Genomic DNA, 27,848 nt, shown 5'->3' on the forward strand with positions numbered 1-27,848 from the left:
TACACGTCCATTAGCTCCATGCAATTGGAAACGAGACTCGTCCGACCAGGCAACATGTTTCCAGTCATCAACAGTCCATTGTCAGTGTTTATGGGCCCAGGCGAGGCGTACAATCATCAAGGGTACGCGAGTGGGTCTTCGGCTCCGAAAGCCCATATCGATGATGTTTCGTTGAATGGTTCGCACGCTGACACTTTTTGATGGCCTAGCACTGAAATCTGCAGCAATTTTCGGAAGGACTGCACTTCTGTCACGTTGAACAATTCTCTTCAGTCATCGTTGGTCCCGTTCTTGCAGGATCTTTTTCCGGCTGCTGTGGTGTCGGAGATTTGATATTGCACCGTATTCCTGATATTCAAGGTACACTAGTGAAATGGTCGTACGGGAAAATCCCCACTTCATCGCTACCTCGGAGATGATGTTCGTATCGCTCGTGCGCCGACTATAACACCATGCTCAAACTCACTTAAATCTTGATAACCCGCCATTGTAGCAGCATTAATCGATCTAACAACTGTGCCAGACACTCACTGTCTTATGTAGGCGTTTTTGCCGACCACAGCGGCGTCTTCTGCCTGTTTACATATATCTGTATTTGAATATGCATGCCAATACCAGTTTCTTTGGCGCTTCAGTGTATATGGAATAAATAGGGTTGTGTACACCAGTTACTAAGACAACAACAGGTAACATTTAATATCAGACCGCCATGGATAACAAGGGGACTTGTCATGCGCCACAAAACTTGAAGCCGACGTCCGCATATTATTTGTCCCAAACATTAGCGTCTCGTGGAAGTTTTGACCAAAAATGCCAGCTTGCGTCATTTACGGGTGTACTAATCGCTCTGTTTATAGTCTAAAGAGGAAAGCAATCACATTTCAATCATAAACGGACTCGTTCAAGCGATATTTTCTTTTATACACATGAATTTAGGTTGTACTGTTTAATTTTACTGCAGTTTTTTTTTTATTTCTGTGGTTTGACTTTAGATTTCCTATCAGTGCAATTCGAGAAACCTTGTGGGTGAGCACTGTGAGAAGGAAGCACTGGGAAGATGCCAAACATAACAGAATAGGCCTCAGGTTTTTCGGGAGAGAACATAGGCCGAACATCAATTTCGTCAGTTCATATTAAGGAAAATGGTAGCAACCTTTTGATGTCACATATTTCTCTCCTTGATTATTCGTAACTTATAACAAATAGAGTTACATTGCATTTAGGACCAGAAATACATCTTAAAATGTGTTCCTGACCGCTGTGTTATCCACGAAAACACTGCAACAATTTCTATTCAAAACAAATGTTGCAAGCACACGCCAGAAATTAAGAAAAACGAACAACCGCTAAACAGTAGTGTGCTAATGTTTTGGGTCATATACCAAGAGGGCGAGTTGCCAGCTCTTTAAAGTGGAAATAAGGGATAATAGTGTACAGCAGAAGTGAAAATATGCGATAAATGCAAAAAATTGATCTAAAGTTGACTGCTCGTAAAGAATAGCAAATGGTACATAATCGTATTGAATTATCATTCTATATAAAAATTATATCACTACCAGTACATTAACAGCATAAATTACATACGTTCCTGCAAATAGAAGACATAAAGGAAAAAACACGAGAACAGAGGTTCAACACTTGACAGATTACGCATACAGTGATTTAAAACATTATCTTCTAGTTACTGATGGCTTCCACAGGAATTGGTAAATTCTTCATACATAGCGTCTTCATCAACTTCGATCCAAAGGAATTCCAGAAGTTTCTGAATGAGATTAAATTTAGGTTCAGATGCTAAAATAAATGGTAGTAAAGATTCTATTAAAAAGTTTCATCAAATATGAAATGATGGTTTCGATATTCAAGCAAAGTGGAATAGAAATCTACCTGTCACAATAATTGCCCTGGAACAAGTCAAGTCATTTAATATGTTGTTTTTAGCACTACCTAAAACTTTCTAATTACAGTTTTTACTACTACAAAAGATTCCATTATACTTATATCAGTACACTCAAGTTTTTATGAGTATTCCATTATTAAGTTACCGACATGAGAAAAAAACAGTAAATTTGACTGCAATATTAATCCCTTTCTGGGTCGTCACGGTCACTGACACATTTTTCCAGTACTTCAGAATACACATTATTATTTTAAAAGAACTTCTTATGGGTCCCCAGATTTTAATTATTCTTTCAACAGCAGGAGTTAGTGTTAACCACCTGGCAGGAACGTCCCTGAGAATTTAACTCTATTCATTTCTACATGTTCAGAAAATAATTGAAGAGAATCGCTTCACTTTGCAGAAATACAAAAATCGCCAGACAATTTTAAACAACATTTTTATATCAACGTTTAATGTACCAGTGCACGTTGTACACAGCATTAAGTAAAACATATTCGAACAACGAGCCTTTAAAATATTTATGTTATCATCATTGAGCAGTTTAATAAGTGAATTGGGCTTTCCAAACCTTACAGTTGTATTATCCGCACAGTACACACTACAATTGGAAACATCTCTAGGCCCTACTGTGAGACACGATGAAGATCCCAGGAAGCCGCGGATGCCTATGGCCGTCTCATCAATTTTTTTAAGGTCTAAAAACTCACGTTGTATTCCAGCATCTGGATCAAAATAGCGTAAGACTGTTGGGAATACTTTCCTGTTTTTTCGGTTGGAAACTTCAGTACAAACAGAGAAAAATAAGCTCAACTTAGATGGGCATTTCAAAATTTCAATAAAATCGGTTTCACTTTTGAGGGCTAAAACATTTTTCAAGACATAAAAATAACTAATCAGTCACTGCTGGAATTCCTAGATTGCAAAATGAGTAGCTTAAAGTAAATAATGACTATAATCCTATAATTCATACTACTTACCCAACGTTTTCGAATGTTTTGCCACCATGTGCAATACTAAAACCCTTCTTGCAGAAAGACTAATTTGCTTTATGACGATTATTCTTTACATGTGCAATCAACGACATTTCCCCCAGTTAGTGTGATACACATGTAACTTTTTCATTTTCTTCCTAGATGAATTTTCTTCTCCAATACACTCACCAGCATATCTCATCTTTAACTCTTTACAAAATGTTTCGGTGCCTAACTGTTACACGTTGTCCTGCCAGTACACAACTACAACGACTGGGCAATTCTGAAAAAGGAACACCTTGTCGCGCATCCGGATGTATCGGGCCGACGCGACACCCAACAGTCATATGACGAGCCTAAATTCATCGATAGGAGGGGAGAGGAAAACAAGGAAAGGAAGTGGAAAAGAACATCAAAGCCATCATGGTAATTTCCAAGAATGATTGCCTATCGAAGTCGTGGGGTGCAAACGGCACATATCGAACGTGCGATTGTAAATAGATCATACGACTCTCGTCGCGGGCGGTGTGAGTATGTTTACGGTAGTCACTACAGCAACGACAAAAGAAGAGCGTTAAAAAAATACTTGTAATTACAAAGGAGACGACTTCCCTTACTCGTCGTCGATGTTGTCGTCATGTAAAAGTCCATGTGATGTGTACGCTATAGGAACAATTCCCTTTTTGCCATAGCCTGGGTAAACTCTGCCAATATCACGCAAGAATATCGGCAGAGAGTCACATGCGTTAACTTTTGCCTGCAAACGCAAGTTGTGGAAATAGAGATACTGAAACAAGCACAGTTCGTCCCTTTGTCCTGGACGCCCTTCTCTTTTAATGGAAGACTTCACAAATTTCCTTAGGCGCTCGATATTCAGCGCGTGCACACTAGCATCATCCAAAGACACGAACTTTACAGATTGGTTCACGAACTCGTGGTCGAATCCTTCAGCTTTCAGAGTCTTGTAGGACTGAAACCCGTCCGTGATGACTTTAGTACCAGGCAGCATGAAGTGTTTTATCAGATCCACTAATGTGACCTTGTTTCGGGACAATACTCTCACAACGAAACACTTCCGGGACTCTCTTTCTATTCCACCGAATACCCAAATATGATCTATTTCACTCTTTGAAGGTCGTCGTCTCTGGTTCTTCTTCCTTCTAGCTATATGAGATTCGCCCACTTCAACAACTTTACTCGCTCCACCAATTGATACAGTGTCGTTAGTCACTACCACATAACAGACCTCTCTGCAAAACCCGAAATAGTCACACACGGTATTAGCAAATAACTCAGTTTCCGTTGCTGTTGCTTGCAACGTGCAGTCTCGAATCCAGCAAGATAGAAGAATTACGCTGGTCTGGACATATTCGCGACAAAAAGTCAAACAGATTTTGGGTCAATTCTAGTGTCCGATACCACCCGTCGGCTTTGACCAATGACGTAATGTGAGATGTTATTTTGTTTGTACCGCAGATTGCTGTTGGTGAACGTTAAATGATTCCTCTGGATTTCCTCAATACGAGTGTATATTAAAAATTCGATGTAGATCGTTTGTTTTCATCTCGTAATTTGTTTTCGGCATCTTTTATTAATGAAAGTAGTAGTGATTTATAAGTAGTCGTGATTTATAAGGTCTTGATTTCTGATGGTGTTCGTTATGGATTTTTTTTTGCAATCATTGGGCGTCATTGCTGAATTTTGCAAGTCCAGTGTCTGTGGAAATTATATGGTTTTGACGAAGGTTGCGTCATTTGTATTTAGGGTTGTACCAAATCGGACAAAGGAAGTCTTGACATCTTTAATAGAAGAATATGTGGAAGAAGTTCTGTAGTCATGTCGCGTGGGTTTGCTTCGTACAAGGGATTGGATGAAAGGGGTTATCATCATTTGGTCGTGAATCACAATATTCTGTTTAAAGATTATAAGACGGGGCATGTACCAATACTATCGCGGGGTATTGGGGGGCTGTAAAATCTGTTGTCGGGCGGGGAAAGAGACGGATTTCTGTGTTGTAAGGCCATTTACATTAATAGTGTTGGAGGAACAGTATTCCTGAAGGTTATTATTTATTTCTTGGATTTCTGAAAGTAGTCAGCAAAATGTACAAGCCTCGTTTTGTTAGTTAGGTGTTGGTGGGTCTGATACATTTTTCTTGTTTTACGTTGCGTTTTTTATGTTGCTGTATTGTGCCAGTGCTACTTTTTTGGTTTCTCTGGAGGGAGGTGTTTCTGTCGTTTTAATATTTTCTGGCTGCAAAGGTGGGCCGAGGGGTATTGCTGTGTCTTTGATGGAGGGTTTATGTTATTGACTCGTGGTTTCACTTTTTTTACTGTTTTAAAATTTTGCTTCTGATTGATGGCGGGTGGTAGGGAAGAACTGATTTGGGTGGTACCTTATTCGTGCCTGTCAGTTCGTGTTTTTTATTAATTTATTTATCTTTTTTGTTCCTTAGTTACTCTGGATTTTGCTTCTTTCGTTACAGTTTGACCTTTTAACATTATTACTTCTTGTTATGTCCTTATTTCGTTCTGTGACTCCTTTGGAAGGTCATATGCGGTAAGTTTCTTTTTATGTATCCACTTTTATGTTTTCTTTTTCGAGATTTCTGCTACACTTCTCTTGTTTTTACTGTCACTCCTGGTGTATCGATTTTACTGAGTGTTATTTGGAGTTACTGTAGCTGTTGTGACTTTCATGTAGTATAGTTATCGGTTGCAAGGTTTGGTCATTTTTGCGTTTTATTTCTTTGCGTGTACAGTAATGTGCGTAAAGATTATCATTTTTTGAAAGTCTAGTCGTATTCTGTAGTTCACTAACAAGATCATTTTTTAAGTACGTTTCTCATATATTATAAGATTTTTGCGCAAGAAACAGTAATATTTGAATCAGTAACTAGAAATGACCTCCTACATAGGTTGCTTCTAGTTACCGATTCCAACTATTCGACGGTTCATTATTTAGATCGTTTTTGCAGTACGTGTGGAACATGTAATATAATATATGGACTCGTAATTTCTCTCATGTTCTTATTTATTTCAGTCATCTTTAACTCGCCTAAATGAAACTCGCGCGTAAATAATAGTCGCGTTAAATGTATTAGTTTATGGCCGGCTACATTCGGTTGTTTGTCCGTTCCATTCATAGACTGTCCATTGCAGCATCTTTGCCTTACGTATGACGTCATTGGTCAAAGCCGACGGGTGGTATCGGACACTAGAATTTATCCCAGATTTCTACGCTGGATAAGCATGGAATGAGATTCTTCCATGTGAGAGAATCCACCGAAGAAACGTCAGGAACATCAGACATCACACTCACTATCGACAGAAATCGTCAGGGTTTCCCAAGCGCGGAGGAATGTAATTTAGAGCAACTAAAGGAACGACGGAAAACAGATAAAAATGACGATCACAAATAATTGACCATAACGTACGCAACGAGACGCGCATGATCGATTTACAATCGCACGTTCGATATGTCGTTTGGACCCCGCGACTTCGATAGGTAATCATTTTTGTAAATTACCGCAGTCATCATCTAACTGAAAAGAATGAATTGCGGTAATTCTGAAAATACAGGACATATCTTGAAAAATACGGGACTCGGGATTTTCGTCCAAATTAAGTGAAAATACGGACTCGACCGGGATATGCGAGATAATTGGCAACCCTAGTAGCGCTATCTACCCTTATTATTCCTCCGTGCAGGCCGCTTACATCCTTCGCATCATAAACTCATGACGTCACACAGGACGTCCCTGGTCAAAGCCGTTGTAGTAGTACGATTTTCCTATAATTACAAGATTTATAAAATCCAGGCTTCTCCGAGATAAAACGACTTCAGACAAACCTTGTAAATAGTTCGGATGACTGGTTAGCAAAATCAAATTGCTGTGAATATAGCTGCTCTGCAAAAATCTGCATATTTATTACACTTTAACGCCTGTGACAATCTATGTTGTCTGTCCGAAGAACGATACAATCGAATTTACGCCTGTGTAATGGCTGTCACAGACGGGCAGAACTCAACATTATGTTATTTCACAATTTATACAGTACAGTATTCTTTAAAAAATCATTATTAAAATAAAATATTCTGTCAATAAAAGTAGTATTATTTCTTACCTTTACAAAGTCTTACAGAGATTTAATCACGGCTCCACTTGTTTCTCGGACAGTATTTGCGATCGCTTATTTTGAAATCCCAAATTTGCACGTAAGGCTGGTGAAATATTCACCACTGGCAAGGAACCAGACTGTAACAACTAATCTGCCCGAGGCTGGAATTGTTTCCCTAAATTTGGTGGAACCTTTCTCAATATATTCTCGATCCATCTGTGGAAGGATTTCGATATCGACAGGGACATCCTTAAAAATTTTTTTTTGAAACACAAATCATTTTCTAATTTTAGTTTTTCGAGAAGGTTCATAGGAACAACAACGCCTCCCGAACATGCAGTTCTCTTCAAATTAAGTTTACGTTTACTTTTCTTCTTTTTATGTAATATCAAAGTAAATAGACACAAATTAAACACACAGAAAGCAATTACTTAAAAACATCGTGTTCTGATTTCTGTAGTGCAACTGACTCCGAAGTTGTGGATTCGCGACTTTGTACAGCGTCTGTCGTGTTACTATGTATCGCTATCGTCCGTATCTGGGCTGCAGTGTCATCCGTCTTTGTCTGTAGGTACGTACATACCCAACAGACCCTACAGCTGTTGCAAACCTGAGCGTTCATTTTCCAAGCTAATGATACTTAAAGAATAACATTGGCGTTCCACAGTCCAAATGAATTTTTTTAAGAGCTTCGTATTTTCACTGTTGTTTGTAATGATTTACGAGGGTTGTTTTTAAGTAAGGGCCGTTCGCGCGTATAGTCCCGTAGTTCGCGCGGACGCCGCAACAAGCCACCGCGCCACTTGCCGGCATCCTTCCCGTTCACACTGATGCAAGTTGCAGCTCTGTAGCTGACGTGTACGCATCGCTGTGCTACTTTATAATGTTTACGATTATTGAATCGCCCGCCGCGTGTGAGATACGGTCAGTGACACGTTTTTTGACCGCGAGAAGCCTATCAGCTGCAGAAATTCATCGTCAGTTAACAGAAGTTTATGGCTTGAATGCAATGAGTGAAGATAAAGTGCGTCAATGGGTTAGAGAGTTTAAAAATGGCCGTCAAAATGTCCATGACGAAGAACGCTCAGGCCGGCCCTCTGTGATCACTGATGATTTGGTGGCTGCAGTCGAAACAAAGATTGGTGAGGACAGAAGATTCACAATTTCCACTCTTTCTTTGGAATTTCCACAAGTTTCAAGATTGGTTTTGTACAAAATTGTGTCTAGAAACCTAAACTTTAAGAAACTGTGTTCTCAGTGGGTACCCAGACTCCTGACAGAGGACCACAAAGGGAAGAGATTTGCCACTTCATTGGACTTTTTGATTCGTTACGAGGAAGAAGGGGATGACATGTTGAGTCAAATTGTCACTGGAGATGAAACATGGGTATCCCATATCACTCCCGAAAGCAAGCGACAATCGATGGAATAGCGACACACAACCTCACCCGTCAAGGTCAAAACCAAACAGACGCTGTCAAAGCGCAAGATTATGGCAACTGTGTTCTGGGACCGGCACGGTGTTTTGCTAGTGGACTTTATGCCATGAGGAACGACAATCAGCTCAGATGCCTACTGTGCAACTCTAAAGAAGCTCCGCAGAGCAATTCAAAACAAAAGGTGCGGCATGCTGACATAAGGAGTTTAGCTCCTGCACGATAATGCTAGGCCTCACACCTCTCAAAAGACTCGGGATTTGATTGATTCTTTTGGCTGGGAAGTTTTGGACCATGTACCATACAGCCCCGACTTTGCTCCTAGCGATTTTCACCTTTTCCAGTACCTGAAACACCATCTTGGCGGGCAGCGCTTCAATGTCGACAATGAAGTGAAAGTGGCCGTGAACTCTTGGCTGTCGGAGCAAGCGGCCGAATTGTTTGAAGAGGGAATTAAAAACTTAGTTGTACGGTATGACAAGTGCTTAAATAAACAAGGCAACTATGTAGAAAAATAGGTAAAAGTGTGTAGAATCAGAAAATAAAAGTTTTTTTACAAAAGTATTTGTATCTTTTTTTTAAATAAAAACGGCCCTTACTTAAAAAACAACCCTCGTATTTTTAACTATCTGCGAAACTCTGCTATGTCTGGGTATTTATTTGTTACAGTCCGCTATTAGCCCATCTCCGCCTCCTCCTCTTGTCTGCCCCTCACCTTCTCCCCTTCTCTCTGTTCATTTCCTCCACCACTCTCTCTCTGTCCATCTCCTACTCTCCCCTCTCTCAGTACATCTCTTCCTCCCCCCTCTATCTATCCCTCACCCCGTCCCCTTCTGTCTGTCCATCACCTCCTCCCACTCTCTTTGTTGATCTCCTCCTCTCCCCTCTCTGTTTGTCCACTTCCTCCTCTTCCCCCTTCTATCTCCATCTCATCCTCCTACCTCTATGTGTCCATTTGCTCCTCCACTGTCTATCGACCTCATCTCTGCCTCCTCTATTTCTCTATCTCATACTCCTTCCTCATATTATCCAACGCCTCCTCCCCCTCGTACTATTCATCTCCTCCTCCCTTTCTTACTATCCATATTCTCCTCCCTCCCTGCCGGCTGTGGTGGCATTAGTTATACTCCGTATTCACGCCGGCCGCTGTGGCCGAGCGGTTCTAGACGCTTCAGTCTGGAACCGTGCGACTGCTACGGTCGCAGGTTCGAATCCTGCCTCAGGCATGGATGTGTGTGATGTCTTTAGGTTAGTTAGGTTTAAGCAGTTCTAGGTTCTAGGGGCTGATGACCTCAGATGTTAAGTCCCACAGTGCTTAGAGCCATTTGAACGATCCTTCCTACCTCTTTTGGCTTAGCAATACCCGTGTGCACGTACACCACAAGGAATGCATTTCGATACTACCCACACAACACGTCAATCATAAAAGGGCAGCCAAAATTTCAGGCGTTACCATCTGTTCCCCCCCCCCCCTCTCCACCACACCATCCCCACCCCTACGGAGGCAAGGTGCCACGTGGGATTAGCCGAGCAGACTAGGGTGCTGCAGTCATGGACTGTGCGGCTGGTCCCGGCGAAGGTTCGAGTCCTCCCTCGGGTATGGGTGTGTGTGCTTGTCCTTAGGATAGTTTAGGTTAAGTAGTGTGTAAGCTTAGGGACTGATGACCTAGGCAGTTAAGTCCCATAAGATTTCAAACACATTTGAACATTTTGAATTTGGAAGCAAGGTGGTACACACAGCCACAGTACTTCTCTCCTGTCATAAAGTAGTTAAGAGTACCAGATTAGGATGAAATCGATCCAGTGGTTAAGGAGGAGATGTGTAACATAGCCACATACACGGTTCCGACAAAAATATGGAGATACCGCGAGAAATGCAGATGCTAGCGAAACCTGCGCGTTATGCTGCTGCACTCGAACACGAACGGCACCTGTTCAGCATCCTCAAAACGTTGCAAGTGTCAGTCATGGTCAGAACAGCGTTCTGTGTAGTTGTGATTGCATTATGTCGGAGCTAAGTGAATTCTAACTTGGACAAATTGTTGGTTCTCATATGTTGGGTGCTCCCGTAACCAAGATAGCTGAAGTGTTAGGTGTTTTAAGAGGCGCTACATCGAACATCTATGTAGCATACAAGAAAAGTGGAAAAGCATTATCTGCTGAGTCAGTAGTTCTCAAACTGAGGAGTGCGACATGCAGAGGTGGGTTGGGGGTAGTGAACGGCATTCAAGGGAGACGCGGTGTGTTGAAAAAGTTTCTCAGTGACAAACAATTACGTTTATCTTTCCCTTCGAACAAAGTAGATGCCGCTGACCTGGATTGCATTTTACCCACGGTCGGCGTTACGCCAGACGCGGTCAATGACAGTGAAACTACCACGCACTGTGGAAGCTTTCGTTCGTGTATCTCGACGCTTCCTTACAGTCTTACAGACTTCGCGAGGAAGACTTGACCGCAATACCAAGCGGTCCCTGCTAGTCATAGATATCAATGGTCCATTAACTAGCGGAGGGAAGGGAGATACTCCAAAGGCTAGGACGAGAAGATACGATGAGAACTATATATTGCTAGGACTCATAAAAACTACAATCAATGGTGAAGAATGTTCGCAGTGCGTTATTTGTTTCACATTTTGGATGCTGATAACACGAAGCGTAACAAGTTAAAGGAACATCTTGAAACCAAACTTCCTGAATTAACGGGAAGACTTTTTGTCAGGAAAATAAATCTTTTGTTGTCTACCTAGAAGGATTTTGCTAAAATGACGAACGTGACTTCGAAGGCCCTTTTAGCTTCTTAACAGATTTCGCATAGGATTGCTAAATGCAGGAAACCACACAACGTTGCAGAAACTCTTGTTTTACTAGCGGTGATTAATATAGTATCAACAATGTTTGATGACTCATTTAGTCAACGACTGAAAAGTGTTCCTGTCTCTAATGACACAGGGTGTAGAAGAATTTCAGAAATTTCTGACCATCTGTTCGAGTAGTTACAACCATTTTGTACTTCAAGTGGACGAACCGCCTGATACTCATACAGATGCTAATATGATTGCTTACATCCGTTTCGTTCATGAGTTTAACATTCGAGAGGAGTCGATACTGTAAGCAGCTACAGCTTAAAGCCATTTTTGTATGATCAATACTTTTTTAATCAAAACGGGATACCATGGAATAGGTGCAGCGGAGTTTGCACAGATGGAGCTCGCTTAGTGTCTGGAATTCATGGTGGACTGCAAGTCAAAGTTAAAGCTGTAACTCATGGTGCAGTACGTACCTACTGCGTGATACATCGGGACGCTCTGGCCGCAAACGGCAGCTCTGGCAGCAAACGGTTATAGAAACACTCAGTATTATTAAGGCAAAAATCTGTAAATAATTCAAGGCTTTTTTAAGTGCTATGTAAGGAGGTGGGAGCTGAATACACTCAACTGTTCTTTTTTACTAATGATTGATGACTTTCAAGGGGTAAAGTACTAAGAAGAATACTTTAACTGAGGAATGAGCCATTCTGTTTCATAAAGAAGAAAAGCCACTCTCTGGCAGACTGTTTCAACAACAGAGACTTTCTACTGAAAATGGCCTCTCTCACTGACATTTTTAAGAAATTAAATATAGTTAACACTTCACTTCAAAATAATCAGGCAACTGTAGTGTCTTGAAATGGAAAAGTGAAAGCGTACGTAAATAAACTATAGCTGTAGTAAAACCTAATGGAAAGTGTCATGCTAAGTATGTTCCCCCTCTAGTGGAGATACAGTGCAACGCTTGAAGTTCACTTCGAAAAACATTTCAGAGACGACTTTGAAAAATTCAAAAATGCCTTTGGACCATCATTTCTAAATATAGAAAAATATTTCAGCAACGACTTTGAAAAATTCAAAAATGCCTTTGGACCATCATTTCTAATTGTAAAAGAGCATGCCCAACTTACTGATCTCACTTGTAATACATCACTGAAGAGTAAATTTAATGAAGTGCCTTTGTTGGAGTTTCAGGCTGAAGGGCAGCGCATATGCTGCTGCCAGCCCGCCCCGATGGGGAATTGAAATACAATAAAGAAAAGAAAAAAAAATTGGAGTTTCAAATACATATTATCAAGGAGTAAAGTTCCTCATTCCATTTGCAACAATATGCTTGTGCGAGATTGGCTTTTCAATTTTGGCTGCTATGAAGTGGAGATACAGTTTAAAGCTAAATGTAAGCAAAGAATTTCGTGAGGCTGTTTCGTCTACTACACCACGTGTCCAGAAACTTTCATCTCAAAAGCAAGCTCATCCATCATAATGAACTTTGTAATTTAAATTTTTAATACTCTTAGGTGACTTATGACCTCAGACGTTACGTTCCACAGCGCTCAGAGCCATTTTTAAATACTCTTGTAATCCTTGTTCGCTGAATTGTAAATATTGTTCATTTCGTAGTTTTTGAATAAATGAAAATTTGATAAAGATAAATAATTTGTACCGCATTTTCGTTATAATAATTCGTTTGGTTTTGGTTTCTGTTGCGTAAAGTCCTTCTAAATTGAATTTAGTAAAACAGAAAATAAGGCAAGGTAACATGAAAAAGTGACAATTTCTATTAATAATATAGGCTGAGGGTTTGATACCGTATTTCCTCGTGAAGGGCGCCCCAGAAGAAAAACGTTTGAGGACCGCAATGTTAAGTCACAACCTGGGCGAAAGTGCGTGTTGCGTATTCTTGGCGGACGGTCATTGAAGAGGATTGTGACTAAAAATAAACAGGACGACAGCTGCAAAAGTCACTGCAAAACGGAATGTGCTCGCGAAACCTGCCAGCACCAAAACAAGGAAGGCAGTTCCATCAGAAGCACGAAACTGCAAGGCGAGCAATGTCTAACACGACATCCCGTCCCATCATGGATACATTTAAAATGATCTATGCCTTTCGCATTTATAGTTGCATTTCATTTGCGCGACAGATTAAATACCAAGACAACACTGTTGCATGTTGATAGTTATAACTACACGTATGATACATTAATCTATACACATGATAAATTAACCCCCACTCCTTTCAAACGCCTCCACAGTTTCCGTCCACATGCTCAGGCTTGCCGGCCTCGGTGTCCGAGCGGTTCTAGGCGCTACATTCTGGAACCGCGAGATACTACGGTCGCAGGTTCAAATCTTGCCTCGGGCATGGATATGTGTGATGTCCATAGGTTACTTAGGTTTTATGTAGTTCTAAGTTCTAGGGGACTGATGACCTCAGAAGTTAAGTCCCATAGTGCTCGCGTCAGAGCCATTTGAACCATTTTGCTCAGGCTAATCTCAGGAGCTACTATCTGAATTTTGATTCGGTTTTCAATTATAGGTAGACAGATTCATAAGGAATGTTTGCGTATCTGATCTACAAGCGGAAAAATGCTACTATCGGAGCACAAAAAGGCGGCTTTGCTCCTGTTTAAAAGGGTTTGACTGAAAAGTGGGGTACCAGCTGCCTCGTTCTGCCTTCCTTCCTCAGCACCTTTAAAAAATTTTCCAAAAATTTGGGCATGCAACGCACCTCTGGCTCCCACAATCTCCCCTAACTGTAACACACACCAACTAGTCCATCGCACCTGTCCATTCCACTTGCCCATTAACACTCACTCATTCAGCCCAACTCATTGTCATTATCTCTTTGCGTCTCTCCAACTGTCATTGTCTCCTGTCTCAGAGTCGCATTCGTCTTCATTCTGTCCTACTATTACGACTGTCTTCTTTCGCTGTCAGGATCTCCCTCTTGCTCTGTCTTACTGCTGCCACCTCTTTCATTCGTTCCCACTGCTGTTGCCTCTTCTCACTGTCACTAGTCCCTCTTCCTCATTGTCATTGTCAGAGAATCTCTCTCTCATTATCACTGGTTCTCACCCACTTCCAGATTCTCCTTCTCTTTATTCTTCTCCCATTGGAACTGCCTCCTTCATTCTTTTCTTAGAACTGTTCTGTCATTGTCAACTATGTTTCACTGCCACCGTGTCCCTCAGTTCCTCGCCACTGCTATTGCCTCCTTCGTTCTTTCTATACCACAACCACTGTCTACTATCTTCTAGCATTTATTACGTTTCTGTCTCTTTCCCACTGCCATTGTCTTCTTCTCTCTCAGCATAAAATGGCGCGAGTGTGTTCACGTGCTCCTACAGGGCTATTTTTCCGCTTGTTCCCTTGTTTCCCCTGCTAGAGCAGGGCATGTCATTCATATAAAAAGAACTTTATGGGCCAGTAAAATTTTGACAGATTACTTTTGTGAAACTGAAATAATGCAAAACTTTTTTTCACCTCAGACCGGATTTTACGTACACAAAAATTTTACGTGTGCTTCATTACTACAACCTGGGGTTCCCAGAACCCTTCTGGTGGTTACGTAGGCACCTGACAGCCTAATCTCCGTGCTACGTCACTTGATAAAATACATTTTCGCCTCATACGGGATTTTACGGGCTTGTTTTACGTGTACAAGTAAAGTAACTTCGAATCTCTGTATTTCGTAAAGGGACAGAGATACCACGAAAATTTTCAAGGTTTTTCGAGTTCGGGATCTTAGGAATACATCATAAAAATTTCAGCCATTTATTGTTCATAGCCCTATTGGAATCCGCGGCTCAGTTTTGACATTCAAAAATAATGTTTTTGCGGTGTTTCTCGATAACAGAAAAAATTTTTGAAAAAGGAAAGATAGCATTTTTAGATAATGCCTAGAGAATATACTGTTGAAATTTGAGCCATTTGTTGCGGTTACTTAGACATCCACTGCTGACAGCAAAAAACGGTGAGAAACACTTTCTTCTAAATCTACATGTACATGGGTACTCTGCAAGTCAAACTTAAGTGTCTGGCAGAGGAATCATCGAACCACCTTCAAATTAAGTCTCTATTACTCCACTCTCGAACAGCGCGTGGAGAAACAACACCTATGTCTTTCGGTGCAAACCCTGATTTCCCGTATTTTATTATGGTAATCGTTTCTTCCTGTGTAGGTCGGCATCAACAAAATATTTTCGCCCATGGAGGAGAAAGCTGGTGATTGAAATTTAGTGAGACGATCCCGCCTCATCGAGAAACGCCTTTGTTTTAATGATGTCCTAAGGATCCCATACCGCGCATCAGTACTCCGAAAGGGGATGGACTGGCGTAGTGTAGACAGTCCCTTTATTAGATCTCTTGGATCTCCTAACTATTCCGTCAGTAAAACGCACTCTTTGTTTCGCCTTCCCCACAACATTTTCTATGTGTTCTTTCCAATTTATGTTGTTCGTAATTGTAATTCCTAGATACTCAGCTGAATTTACGGCCATTAGAATTGATTGATTTATCGTGTAACCGATGTTTAACGGATTCCTTTTAGTACTCATTTGGATGACCTCACATTTTTCATTATTTTGGAACAAATGCCAATTTTCGCATCATTGAAAATCTTATCTAAATCGTTATGCAAATGGTTTTCATTTTCTGATGACTTCACTTGACGTTAAATAACAGCATCGTCTGCAAGCAACCTAAGACGGCTGCTCAGATTGTCTCCCAAATCTTTCATATAGTTAAGGAACAGCAGAGAGCCTATTCTACCTTGTGGAGTACCAGAAATCACTTCTGTTTTACTCGATGACTTTCCGTCAATTACTACGAACTGTGACCTCTCTGACAGGAAATCACGAATCGAGTCACATAACTGAGACGATATTCCAAAAGCACGCAATTTCATACAAGCTGCTTGTGTGGTACAGCGTCGAAAACCTTCTGGAATACTAGAAATACGCAATCAATTTGAAATTCCTTGTCAGTAGCACACAACACTTCGTGTGAGTAAAGAACTAGTCGTGTTTCACAAGGACGATGTTTTCTAAAGCCGTGTTGACTGCGTGTCAAGAGACCGTTCTCTTCGAGCTAATTCGTAATGTTCGAACACAATATATGCTTCAAAATCTGCTCCATAACGACGTTAACGACGTCGGCCTATAATTTAGCGGATTACTCCTATTTTCTTTCTTGAATATTGGTGTGACTTGTGCAACTTTCCAGTCTTTGGGTACAGATCTTACGTTGAGCGAACAGTTGTGTATGAATGTTAAGTATGGAGCTATTGCATCAGCATCTTCTACAAGGAACCTAATTAGTATACAATCTGGTCCTGAAGACTTGCTTTTATTAAGCGATTTATGTTGTTTCGCCACTCCGAGGATATCTACTTCTAAGTTACTCATGCTGGCAGTTATTCTTAATTCGAATTCTGGAATATTCATTTTGCGTGCTTTGGTGAAGGAATTTCAGAAGACTATGATTAGTAACTCTGCTCTAGCAGCACTGTCAGCGACAGTATTTCCATTGCTATCGCGCAGAGAGGGCACTGATTGTGTTTGCATACGACCATAATTTCTTTGGATTTTCTGTCAGGTTTTGAGACAAAGCTTCGTTGTGGAAACTATTACAAGCATCTTACATTATAGCCCGCACAAAATTTCGAGCTTCTGTAAAAGATCACCAATCTTGGAGATTTTGCGTTCGTTTGAATTTGGCATGCTTTTTTTGTTGTTTCTGCAACAGTGCTCTAAACCGTTTTGTATATCACGTGGGATCAGCTTCGTCTTTTGTTAATTTATTTGATATAAATCTCTCACTTGCTGTCGATACTGTTTCTTTGAATTCAAGTCACACCTGGTCTACACCTACACTGTTAATTTGGAAGGAGTACAGATTGCCTTTCAGAAGGCTTCACGTGCTTTTTATCTGCTCTTTTGAATAGGTATGTCTTTAGTTTAATTACACTCCTGGAAATTGAAATAAGAACACCGTGAATTCATTGTCCCAGGAAGGGGAAACTTTATTGACACATTCCTGGGGTCAGATACATCACATGATCACACTGACAGAACCACAGGCACATAGACACAGGCAACAGAGCATGCACAATGTCGGCACTAGTACAGTGTATATCCACCTTCCGCAGCAATGCAGGCTGCTATTCTCCCATGGAGACGATCGTAGAGATGCTGGATGTAGTCCTGTGGAACGGCTTGCCATGCCATTTCCACCTGGCGCCTCAGTTGGACCAGCGTTCGTGCTGGACGTGCAGACCGCGTGAGACGACGCTTCATCCAGTCCCAAACATGCTCAATGGGGGATAGATCCGGAGATCTTGCTGGCCAGGGTAGTTGACTTACACCTTCTAGAGCACGTTGGGTGGCACAGGATACATGCGGACGTGCATTGTCCTGTTGGAACAGCAAGTTCCCTTGCCGGTGTAGGAATGGTAGAACGATGGGTTCGATGACGGTTTGGATGTACCGTGCACTATTCAGTGTCCCCTCGAAGATCACCAGTGGTGTACGGCCAGTGTAGGAGATCGCTCCCCACACCATGATGCCGGGTGTTGGCCCTGTGTGCCTCGGTCGTATGCAGTCCTGATTGTGGCGCTCACCTGTACGGCACCAAACACGCACACGACCATCATTGGCACCAAGGCAGAAGCGACTCTCATCGCTGAAGACGACACGTCTCCATTCGTCCCTCCATTCACGCCTGTCGCGACACCACTGGAGGCGGGCTGCACGATGTTGGGGCGTGAGCGGAAGACGGCCTAAAGGTGTGCGGGACCGTAGCCCAGCTTCATGGAGACGGTTACGAATGGTCCTCGCCGATACCCCAGGAGCAACAGTGTCCCTAATTTGCTGGGAAGTGGCGGTGCGGTCCCCTACGGCACTGCGTAGGATCCTACGGTCTTGGCGTGCATCCGTGCGTCGCTGCGGTCCGGTCCCAGGTCGACGGGCACGTGCACCTTCCGCCGACCACTGGCGACAACATCGATGTACTGTGGAGACCTCACGCCCCACGTGTTGAGCAATTCGGCGGTACGTCCACCCGGCCTCCCGCATGCCCACTATACCCCCTCGCTCAAAGTCCGTCAACTGCACATACGGTTCACTTCCACGCTGTCGCGGCATGCTACCAGTGTTAAAGACTGCGATGGAGCTCCGTATGCCACGGCAAACTGGCTGACACTGACGGCGGCGGTGCACAAATGCTGCCCAGCTAGCGCCATTCGACGGCCAACACCGCGGTTCCTGGTGTGTCCGCTGTGCCGTGCGTGTGATCATTGCTTGTACAGCCCTCTCGCAGTGTCCGGAGCAAGTATGATGGGTCTGACACACCGGTGTCAATGTGTTCTTTTTTCCATTTCCAGGAGTGTATGATGGACTTTAAAGGTACGGTATTCAGTCTCGCTACGACAATTCTGTGTTCGCTAATCCGTGTACCCATTTTGATGTTTGTTATTAGCTCTTGATTCTTTGTTGGTAAGAGGTCAAGTGTGTTTTCATAACTGTTCACTAATCAAGTGGGCTCAAGAACTAATTACTCGCAATAATTTCCAGAGAATGCTTTTAGCACAATTTCTGTTGATGTTTTACGTGTACCTCCTGATTTAAACATGTATTTTCGCCGACATAACGAGGGTAAATTTTTCTGGTTTGTTCAGGAGCCGCCCACGAACTAAATGGTGCCTCCCTAACCCCCTTAAGGCGTACCACAGATCACACCTGCTGCAGAAAGAACCAACCATTTTGCTGTGTCTGCCTAAGCTAGAGGGAGTGTGTAATATTCAAAATCTGACCTTGGACTCTAGGGTAATTACAGGAAAACGATCCTTCTGTTGGGTATCCAAATGGTTCGTAACCCAAGGGTTATCCAGAACACTTGACACTACCTTTCTATCACCAACAGAACCCAAAGTATGGGTCTCGGAAAGATCCCGTTCCTATGCGCAGCGTTTTTGAACATATTGGTAGTGCATTCTGTAGCATTGGTACCGATTCCACTACGCCAGACAGTTCGTCCTGCTGTAGATGCATTACCTATGTGAAGCTGGGGCGGGTCACTAGTAACGTACAAGCTGAAAGTCACTATGCTATCTAGAATCAGGTAAGGTTCCGTATCTGACCGCACGACAAAGAATTTTGATATTTTGGTCATACAACTGAAACCGTGTAATGCCATACTATGGCACCAGCTCTGATAATATTTATAGGAATTACAGTGATGCCACGAAACAAGTGGACTGAGTATCATTACAACATTCTTCAAAAAAGGAGGCGTTGACCAGAACCGTGGTCTGTCCCACGCGACTGCCAGCAAACTATCGTGTGACTCACCAGACGGCGCATATCTTCATGCTGCCCAGGCCTGTCATGTGGAGGTTGGAGAAGCGTAAGCTGACGCTGACGGTGCCGTTGCCTTGGGTGACCACCAGTTCAGTGACTGCCAGCGGGTCTATGGCAGGACGCCCAGCTCCAGACTCCCTGAAATCACCACCAGCACTCCTGTGAATCGTATTATTAGCTATGCCTACAGAAGGGATTCCAAACTTGTACAGATATTGGCGCCTTTCATTGCACATGAGATTTTTGTTGTTGTGATCTTCAGTCCAAACACTGGTTTGATTCAACTCTCATCTCCTACATACAGAGAGGTCCAAATTTATCTTAGTTTGTGTGAGCTTTCTTTACAAAAGCAAAAAGGTCAGAAAAAAGGAATAGTAGTGAAGCCGAAGCTGTTTAAGGAGCTAAATTCCAGATGTCAAGTTGACCTCATCGACTTTCAATCGCAAAAGTTGGAGATTACAAATTCCTAATGGTTTATCAGGACCACCTCACTATATTCGTTGTTCTCAGGTCACTGAAGTCCAAAACAGCTGAAGAGATATGCGATGACATTATTGACATTTATACGTTGTTAGGTGCTTCCTCAGTACTGCAGTCTGACTATGGCAGAGAGTTTGTTAACAAAATAACGAGTAGCTTAAGTGAAGTATGGCCCAATTTTAAGATTGTTCACGGTAAACCCAGACACAGTCAGAGCCAAAGCAGCGTAGAGCGAGCAAATCAAGGCATAGAAAATACGCTAAGTACATGGATGCAGGAGCACAACACCGCGTAGTGAAACCGAGCATTAAGATTTGTGCAGCTAATGAAGAATAGCGCTGCGCATCTTGGAATTAAAAGATCTCCGTACGAAGCGATGTTTGGCTGCCCTCCTAAACATGATCTGTCTTCATCAAGTTTACCTCTTGAAGCATTGATGAACGTTCACCGTGAGGATGACCTAGAAAATATAATTAATGAAGTGAGTGTTAGCAGTGAGACAGGGACTGGAACGTTGTAGGATAATGATCACAATAATCTCCATTGCAAGAGGGTAACAAACCATCAGGAACAGAGAGAAAGAAAGAATTCCTGACAACAACGACTACTGTTTGACTGACTTAGACGAGTCAGAACTGAAGCGTACAAGTGTTTAGAAGAACAAGCGCAAAGAATGCGGCAGTGTTCAGATCGCTGCTTTCCAACAGTGGAAAAGGGCTGTACTGTGAGAGTTCCAGTTCCCGACTTCGACAGAGGAAGTGGAGATGCTATGTCGTTCTTGGTTGTCGTGCTCGAGACAACGGCCGATGGTTTCTACGGAATCAGGACGAGAGATGGTGTGCTGAGCTAATTATAGCCACGATAATAAATTGTTTGTTTTTAATCATGGAAGGGACGATACGATATGCCACTGCGGCTACAACTACAACATTTTGTTCCAGGTCCCAGTTCAGTACTTCCCCTCTAAGAATAATCTCAGAAGAGGAAATTCCAGCAGAGAAAACTGTTGCCCTGAGGACAGTTGCGACGTCTCAGTCATTGGGAAGCGGCCAGGGATTCTTCAGACGCGATTGCCAGCAAAAATGTCAGACTCTCAGATGATTTTGCAAAAACAAAAATGTGTTGTGCAACGCAAAGTGCCATGGTGCACGTCCTTGCTGCAATAAATTAATTTTAGATAATATTACTCTTTTCAAACTACAGGTGATATATGCAACTTTCGAAGTACGACAGTTTTGTTATTACAGCCATGGTTCACACTGCTTACCTCTTGGCAGTGAAGGTATACATTTACTAGTGAGACTGTAGTATCCCTAGTCAGTGTGTGTGGTTTGACAGAACTGGAATCAGTAATCCACTGTCACTACATGGGCAAGTGAAGGTGCACTGTCACCAGTGATGGTATACTTTCCCTGAAACTTCCACTTCCACTGTAACATATACACATCGGAGAAAAATCAACCACTGTTCTCGTTCCGACCAACTAATTGTAATCGAGAGCTTCTCAGTTCTCCGGTTGTACAACAATACACAGAAACCTGCGCAGAAACTCATAAGTAAGGGCGACGATCAAGAATTTCTCACTGACAGGTTTCTTCTCACAAGGCAAATCCTGGAGGTGAGAAAGTCTTCCTGAGTCAGCATCACTGTTGTAAGTGATCAGCTGTAGGTTTACACACCTAAATATTCAGTGAATGATGCAACGCAGACCATGCAACTAATTAGATAGTTTCTTGTTTAGCATATGAAACTAATGGAATTTAATCAAGTAAAGTAGGGAGCTGACTGTAGAAGTAGGTATAGCGCTCGCAAGTTGTGAACGAAATTATAGGACATAGGAGTGGATATGAATTTGTCTTTAATTTATATATTTTGAGAAAGCTTTTGACCAAGTTCCAGAACGTCCATTCGAAACAGCCCTTGGGAAACCAGCAATTGATCAGCACATGTTAGAATAAACTCTACGTTACTACACTTGTACTAGACACCATAAGGAGAACGGGAAATTCCAAATAGAAAGAGAAGTCATGCAAGGAGATTCCATATCACAAAAACTATTCTCAGCCTTCCTGGAGGAAGGTTTTACATCCTTATACTGGAATAACGATGAAGGAATACTTGTTAAATGGAACATATACCAACCGTCATCTTTTAAGAGCATCGACTTTCACAACTTGAAGCCAAGTCGATAAAATTCTTCTGTATGTCTGAGCGCGTCATAGGTAATAAACGTCAGACAGGAACACTTCGTACCTATATTTGTATGTCGGAGGCTTTGTTTTTTCCCCTAGTTACTTTTGTTTAGTGAGTGATTTGAAAATTAAAGTTTTTTGAGGGTGTGCGAGCAATGTCAGGTTGTAGTGCTGTTGCACGTAATTTTCACAGTCACAGTGACTGAAGTAGTGCTTCATGCTTTCCCTTGCGATGCAAGTGTACAGAAGATTTGGCTGCAGAAACGCTGTGGACAAGATGCTGTGAATGTTCCAAATGCTAGCATATGCTCTCGTCATTTCAAAGGAACTGATTACGTTAGAGACCTGTCTTCGAAACTGTTAGATTTATCGCGACTCTTAAGAACGATACATTTCCGTTGTGTAGTTTGCCTTGTAAATGTAGCACCAGTGATAGTACACAACATGCAACAGAAGAAAGGATGGAAAGTTTCATCAAGCATAAGATTCATAGGAGAAGCATAGAGACTTCAGAAAAGCTTCCACCACTAAAGAAAAGTGCTGATAAATATACATTTACGGATGCAGTTGTTTGTGATAATTACAGTTTACAGAAGTCTGAGTGGCATTGTAGATGAGAAATGCCAGTCTGAAAAACATGTTCATATAATAAAGATCTTCGAAGTCAGTTGTCATTAACGAAACGACGTCTGCATGGTGAAGAAAGTGCTAAAAGTGTACTTGGTCTCGTGAAATTACTCGAATACTGGGCAAAATATTTTCTGTCAATCAAATCAGAAGTTCGTTACAGGGGTCGATGGGTCGAAGAGGAAATTCGCAAGTCGATTACTTTGCGCGGCGTTTCGCACAAAAGTTTCGATTTCCTCAGAAAAAAACTTGGATATCCTGCACCTGCAGAGTCAGCCTTGCGTTCTTGGATAAACCTCAGTTTCAGCATTCAGAAGTATTTTGAAAGATGTTTACTTAGATTAGCTAATTAAAATGTGATCTTCAAATGAGGTACTTGTATAATTTGTAGAGTGAAAACGACTGGCCACCTGCTGAATTTCTCTTAAACTTGTGATGAATGCAAAACGCAAATGGACGTTGTGTAGATCTCGTTTACTCCTTAAAACGTGTCTCAGAGCCAACTTAGAAAATTGCATGCTCTTTCGAACATTTAAACTGTCAGAAAACTACGCTTTGTTGCAAGTTTCGATGATGAAAGCTCCATTTTTTCTTTTTTCTCTCAAAAAAAAAAAAAAAAAAAAAAAAAAAAGAAACAGCAAAATCTGTAAAAGCTGGACAAGCTACAGAATGTACCAGTAAGATTCTAGCGGTAGCAGAACAACAGTTTACATTCCATTATTTCGGTAGAAACTAAAACGTATCACAAATACGTCGCATGAATGCACGGCTCACATGTTAAAGCGCTTTTCCCGAGGCAGACGCTGTTTCTTAGTGACGTCACAGCGTCATCCAGTAGCAGCACAGAACGCTTACAGCTCAACCTTATTTTTCTACGGACCTTGGTCCAGCGTAAGCTTATACTAGTATATTGACTGCCGGGCTGACGTCATCCTTGAGTCAGCAGAGCCGCTTCGCTGGCCACCACTAATTCGCTACACGCGCCACCGAAGAGCCGCATGCGCTGTCAGTGTTTTTTTACGCCGAGATACCACATCACTGCCACAATAACCACTCCCACTGCTGGGATGCAGATCCTGACCTCTCGTGCATAGGACTTGCTGAATAAAGAATGTTGATATTTACAAACTTTCCTGACTCCACACTTGCCGTGATATTGGTAGAAAGCAATCCGCAGGTCCTGTACATGCCGCTCCAGCAGATGCGCCATTCCTGGCTTACACTGGTGTCCCTAGTGTCAGTGTGTCAGATGGGGGGAGGCGGGCACATGGACAGCCTGTTTCTCACTAGTCTCTTACATTAACTTATGGGTTGTTTTGGGGGAACAGACCAAACAGCGAGGTCATCGGTCTCATCGGAATAGGGAAGGATGGGGAAGGAAGTCGGCCGTGCCCTCTGAAGGGAACCATCCCGGCATTTGCGTGGAGCGATTTAGGGAAATCACGGAAAACCTAAATCAGGATGGCCGGATGCGGTATTGAACCGTATGTTAATGTATGCTGTGGGGACATATTTTATCTGATGAATGGGGAGCTCCTATTGTTTTGCTGAGTATCTAGTCTATATTTATTGCTTGCTTTCGCATTGGATTGTAGTTGGTGATCCCGGAATTTGCCCAAGTCTAAAGAAAACCTCCCTGGAACCACAGCAACGCTCTCTCTGCTCTGTTCTAATTATATTACTAGTTTCTGGTTGACCTGATTCTTCCTTTCTTTCTCTCTCTCTCTCTCTCTCTCTCTCTCTTTCATTTTTAGTTATTTTCCTCATCTTGGTTGTCGTCTTCTAATTATTCCATCTTCGTCGAAGTCTGTGGCGTTGGGCGTGGCTGTTGTCTGTGTGTCTGTTGTTTTAATTTAGGTATTGTTGATATCGCTGTATACTGGTATTTAGTTTTGGGATATCTAAATCCAGTATATGTTTCTTCGAGTAGTTTGTTTGCAAGTGTCCTTTTATGGTATCTGTTTGTGCTTATTATATCTGTTAGCTGTAGTCATCTTGTCCGCAATGGTTCTGTTTTCGCGTTTCTGTAAACCATTTCGTTGGCTGTTCTAGGATATTTTTTTTTTTTTTGCTGTTCTTAGAATTTTCCTTTCCATTGGCATAATTTTTTGTGAAATGGCTCTATTTACCATTGTGAACTGGGTGGCATATTCCAAAATGGGGTAGATGATGGCTTCCTAAGTGTACGAAATGCTATTTTCTGTTGCTCCCTCTGTTCTGTCTCCTAATATTCTTACTTTCACCGTTGTTGTGATGTCTTGAATATGCCGCTTGCATGACAGTATTTATTTAGTGTGATTTCTCGGTATTTAGCGGTGTCTTTGGCTGTGGCTGTTTGCCCCTATACCTTTCGACTTGCGACTTCCGGATTTTGTGCCGTATTAGGTGATGATTTGTGTCGGAAGATAATCAACTGGTTTTTACTCCGTTTGGCTTTATTTTCCATGTTCTGAGCCAGTTTCGAGTTCGTTTAGGTATTACTGGCTTTGTTGGTTGCTCCCAGTGTTTTGTGCGTGAAACCTGTACGCCGTACCACCGGTACAAAGCGCTGAATTTTCGTTTCAGTTTTTCGGTTCACAAAAGGTTGCTGTGTGGAGACTATACAGCTGAGGGGAGAGGATTACCCCCTGTGGTTTTCCTGCCTCTGGGACGAAGATTTCGGATTCGATATGGTTGACGATTACTGTAGAGGTGCGGTTGTTTACATTGTTCCACAAGAGTGTGGTGAGTTGCGGTGGAATCCCCGTTATCAGCAAAGTCCCTCATGCCACAGCTTGTCGTGCGGCGGAGCCAGATTTTGAAGCCGGAAGCGACTCGGCAGACCCAACACCGTTGCTTTTGGGAATATATGATATTACAAGGTGAACAACTCTGCTTCCGCCGTTTGCCGATAGGTGGCGACAACGGTAAGTGGAGGTCGAAAGAAACAGATCGGAGACGTCAGGCAGTTAGCTTGGATCACTCAAACATTAGTCGACTTGTGTCTGCATCATAAAGTTGTTGTTGATTTAAAATGTCAGTTTACGAGCCTAATTCTCGTCATTTGATGGAGGTATTACTGTTTTGTTTCATTATGAAGAAAACAGCGGCTTAGTCTCATCGAATGCTCTCAAGTACGTATGGTGAGGATGCTATTAGTGAAAGAACGTGTCGTGAGTGGTTTCAACGCTTCAAGTACGGTGATTTTAACGCCGTAACCTGGCATAGTGGTGGAAGAGAGAATGTTTTCGAAGATGGCGAATTGGAGACATTGCTGAGTGAAGACTCGCATCAAACACAAGAAGAATTGGCACGATTAGTGGGAGTGACACAGCAAGCCATTTCAAAACGTCTCAAGGCTATGGGTATGATTCAGAAAGAAGGAACTTGGGGTCCCGTGTGAGCTGAAACCAAGAGACGTTGAACGGCGTTTGTGTGTTTGTGAACAATTGTTTCAGAGGCAAAAACGAAAGGGATTTCTGTATCGCATTGTGACCAGGGACGAAAAATGGGTTCATTAAGATAACCCTAAACGCAAAAAATCATGGGGATATCTCGGCCATGCTTCCACGTCGACGGCCAAACCGAATATTCAAGGCTCCAAGATCATGCTCGGCATTTCGTGGGACCAGCTCGGCGTCGTGTACTATGAGGCGTTGAAACCAAGTGAAACAATCACAGGTGCTTGTTATCGAACGCAATTAATGCATTTGAGCAGAGCATTAAAAGACAAACGGCCGCAATACAGCGAGAGGCACTATAAAGTGATTTTGCAGCATGACAACGCTCGACCCCAAGTTGCAAAAGAGGTCAAGACGTACTTGGAAACGTTAAAATGGGAAGTCCTACCCCACCCTCCGTATTCTCCAGTCATTGTCCCCTCTGACTATCAACTGTTTAGATCAATAGCGCATGGCCTGGCTGACCAACTCTTCCGATCTCATGAAGAAGCCGCAAATTGGATCGATTCGTGGATCGCTTTAAAAGATGACTTGTCAGTGCTTCCCGTTGCCTGCAATGCTGTGTTTCCAGCTCGCAGTGGGACACAGTCGGGCCATCAGTGAACAATTGCTGTCTGTCAAGACAGTGAGAGTCTGTAGCCCTTCTCGTGGTTCGTGGTGGTCGGCCGCTTCGCTTTCTCGACAGCCTCTCTGATTTTTCGCCTCGTGATAAGTGGCTGCCCTGCTTAAGCCTGGCTTGTTCAAACTGTATGAATCCGCCACACTTGTCTGCCTGCTCGGCCAAGGTCGAATTAGCATCCTGAACAAGCAGTATTTATCGCTCGTGCTCCACAACATGTATGTTGAAAGGGCGTCCTGTCTGGCCCAGTCCACTAACATTGCTCAGTTCGTAACACCCAGTTCTTTAAAGAATCGAACTTCCTTGTATAAAACAGCATTAAACTTATGATAACAAATGAGTAAATGTATTACATTATTTACTTTGAGCATGTAAGCGAGAAAAAGTTTAGGAAAGGTTTTAAATTATGCTTAAAGTTGTTTTAGAAGTCGCTGAGTGCTGCCATTATGAAACACTGGATGTACAAGGTGCTTCCCAAAATACCAGAGAATGTCATTGTAAAAATCAGAAAACTGTACTTACGTCGTAATATCCTCCATCACCTTGAGAATAGTCTCCTCGGACATGTAGACAACGATCCCAGTGTTGTTCCCGATTTTGGAAGCACTTGTAGAACTCCGCAGGGTGAAATTGTTTAGACCCATTGCCATAACACTTGGATGTCTCCAACGCGATTTTCATCTTCAGTAACAGGTAGGAGTTACATGGGTCCAGGTCTGGAGAATAGGGAGGGTGTTGTTTCTCATCAGGAATTTCTTCACAACTAGGTGTGTGGGGGTGCATTGTCATGGTGCACCAATCAGTCTTTCTTTTTCCACAACTATGGCCGTTTGCACTGAACATTTTTCCTCAGTCGCCTCTAAACCTCGCAGTAAAACTGTCCATTGACAGTCTGA

General features: G+C 42.4%; 1 protein-coding gene across 1 annotated transcript in view; it reads right to left on the bottom strand.

Annotated features, from left to right (window-relative positions):
* LOC124545738 (protein takeout-like) overlaps positions 1 to 27,518 on the bottom strand; it is a 100,680-nt gene extending 73,162 nt beyond the window's left edge. The window contains exons 1-2 of the mRNA XM_047124680.1: positions 27,475 to 27,518; positions 19,586 to 19,732 (exon numbers count right to left, since the gene is read on the bottom strand). Of these exons, the coding sequence (XP_046980636.1) occupies positions 19,586 to 19,732; positions 27,475 to 27,518 (191 nt within the window). The remainder of the gene's footprint in view (positions 1 to 19,585; positions 19,733 to 27,474) is intronic.
* Between the last annotated feature and the right edge of the window lie 330 nt (positions 27,519 to 27,848).

This window comes from Schistocerca americana, chromosome 8 (genome assembly GCF_021461395.2).
Source record: "Schistocerca americana isolate TAMUIC-IGC-003095 chromosome 8, iqSchAmer2.1, whole genome shotgun sequence".
In the NCBI taxonomy this organism is placed as follows: Eukaryota; Metazoa; Arthropoda; class Insecta; order Orthoptera; family Acrididae; genus Schistocerca; species Schistocerca americana.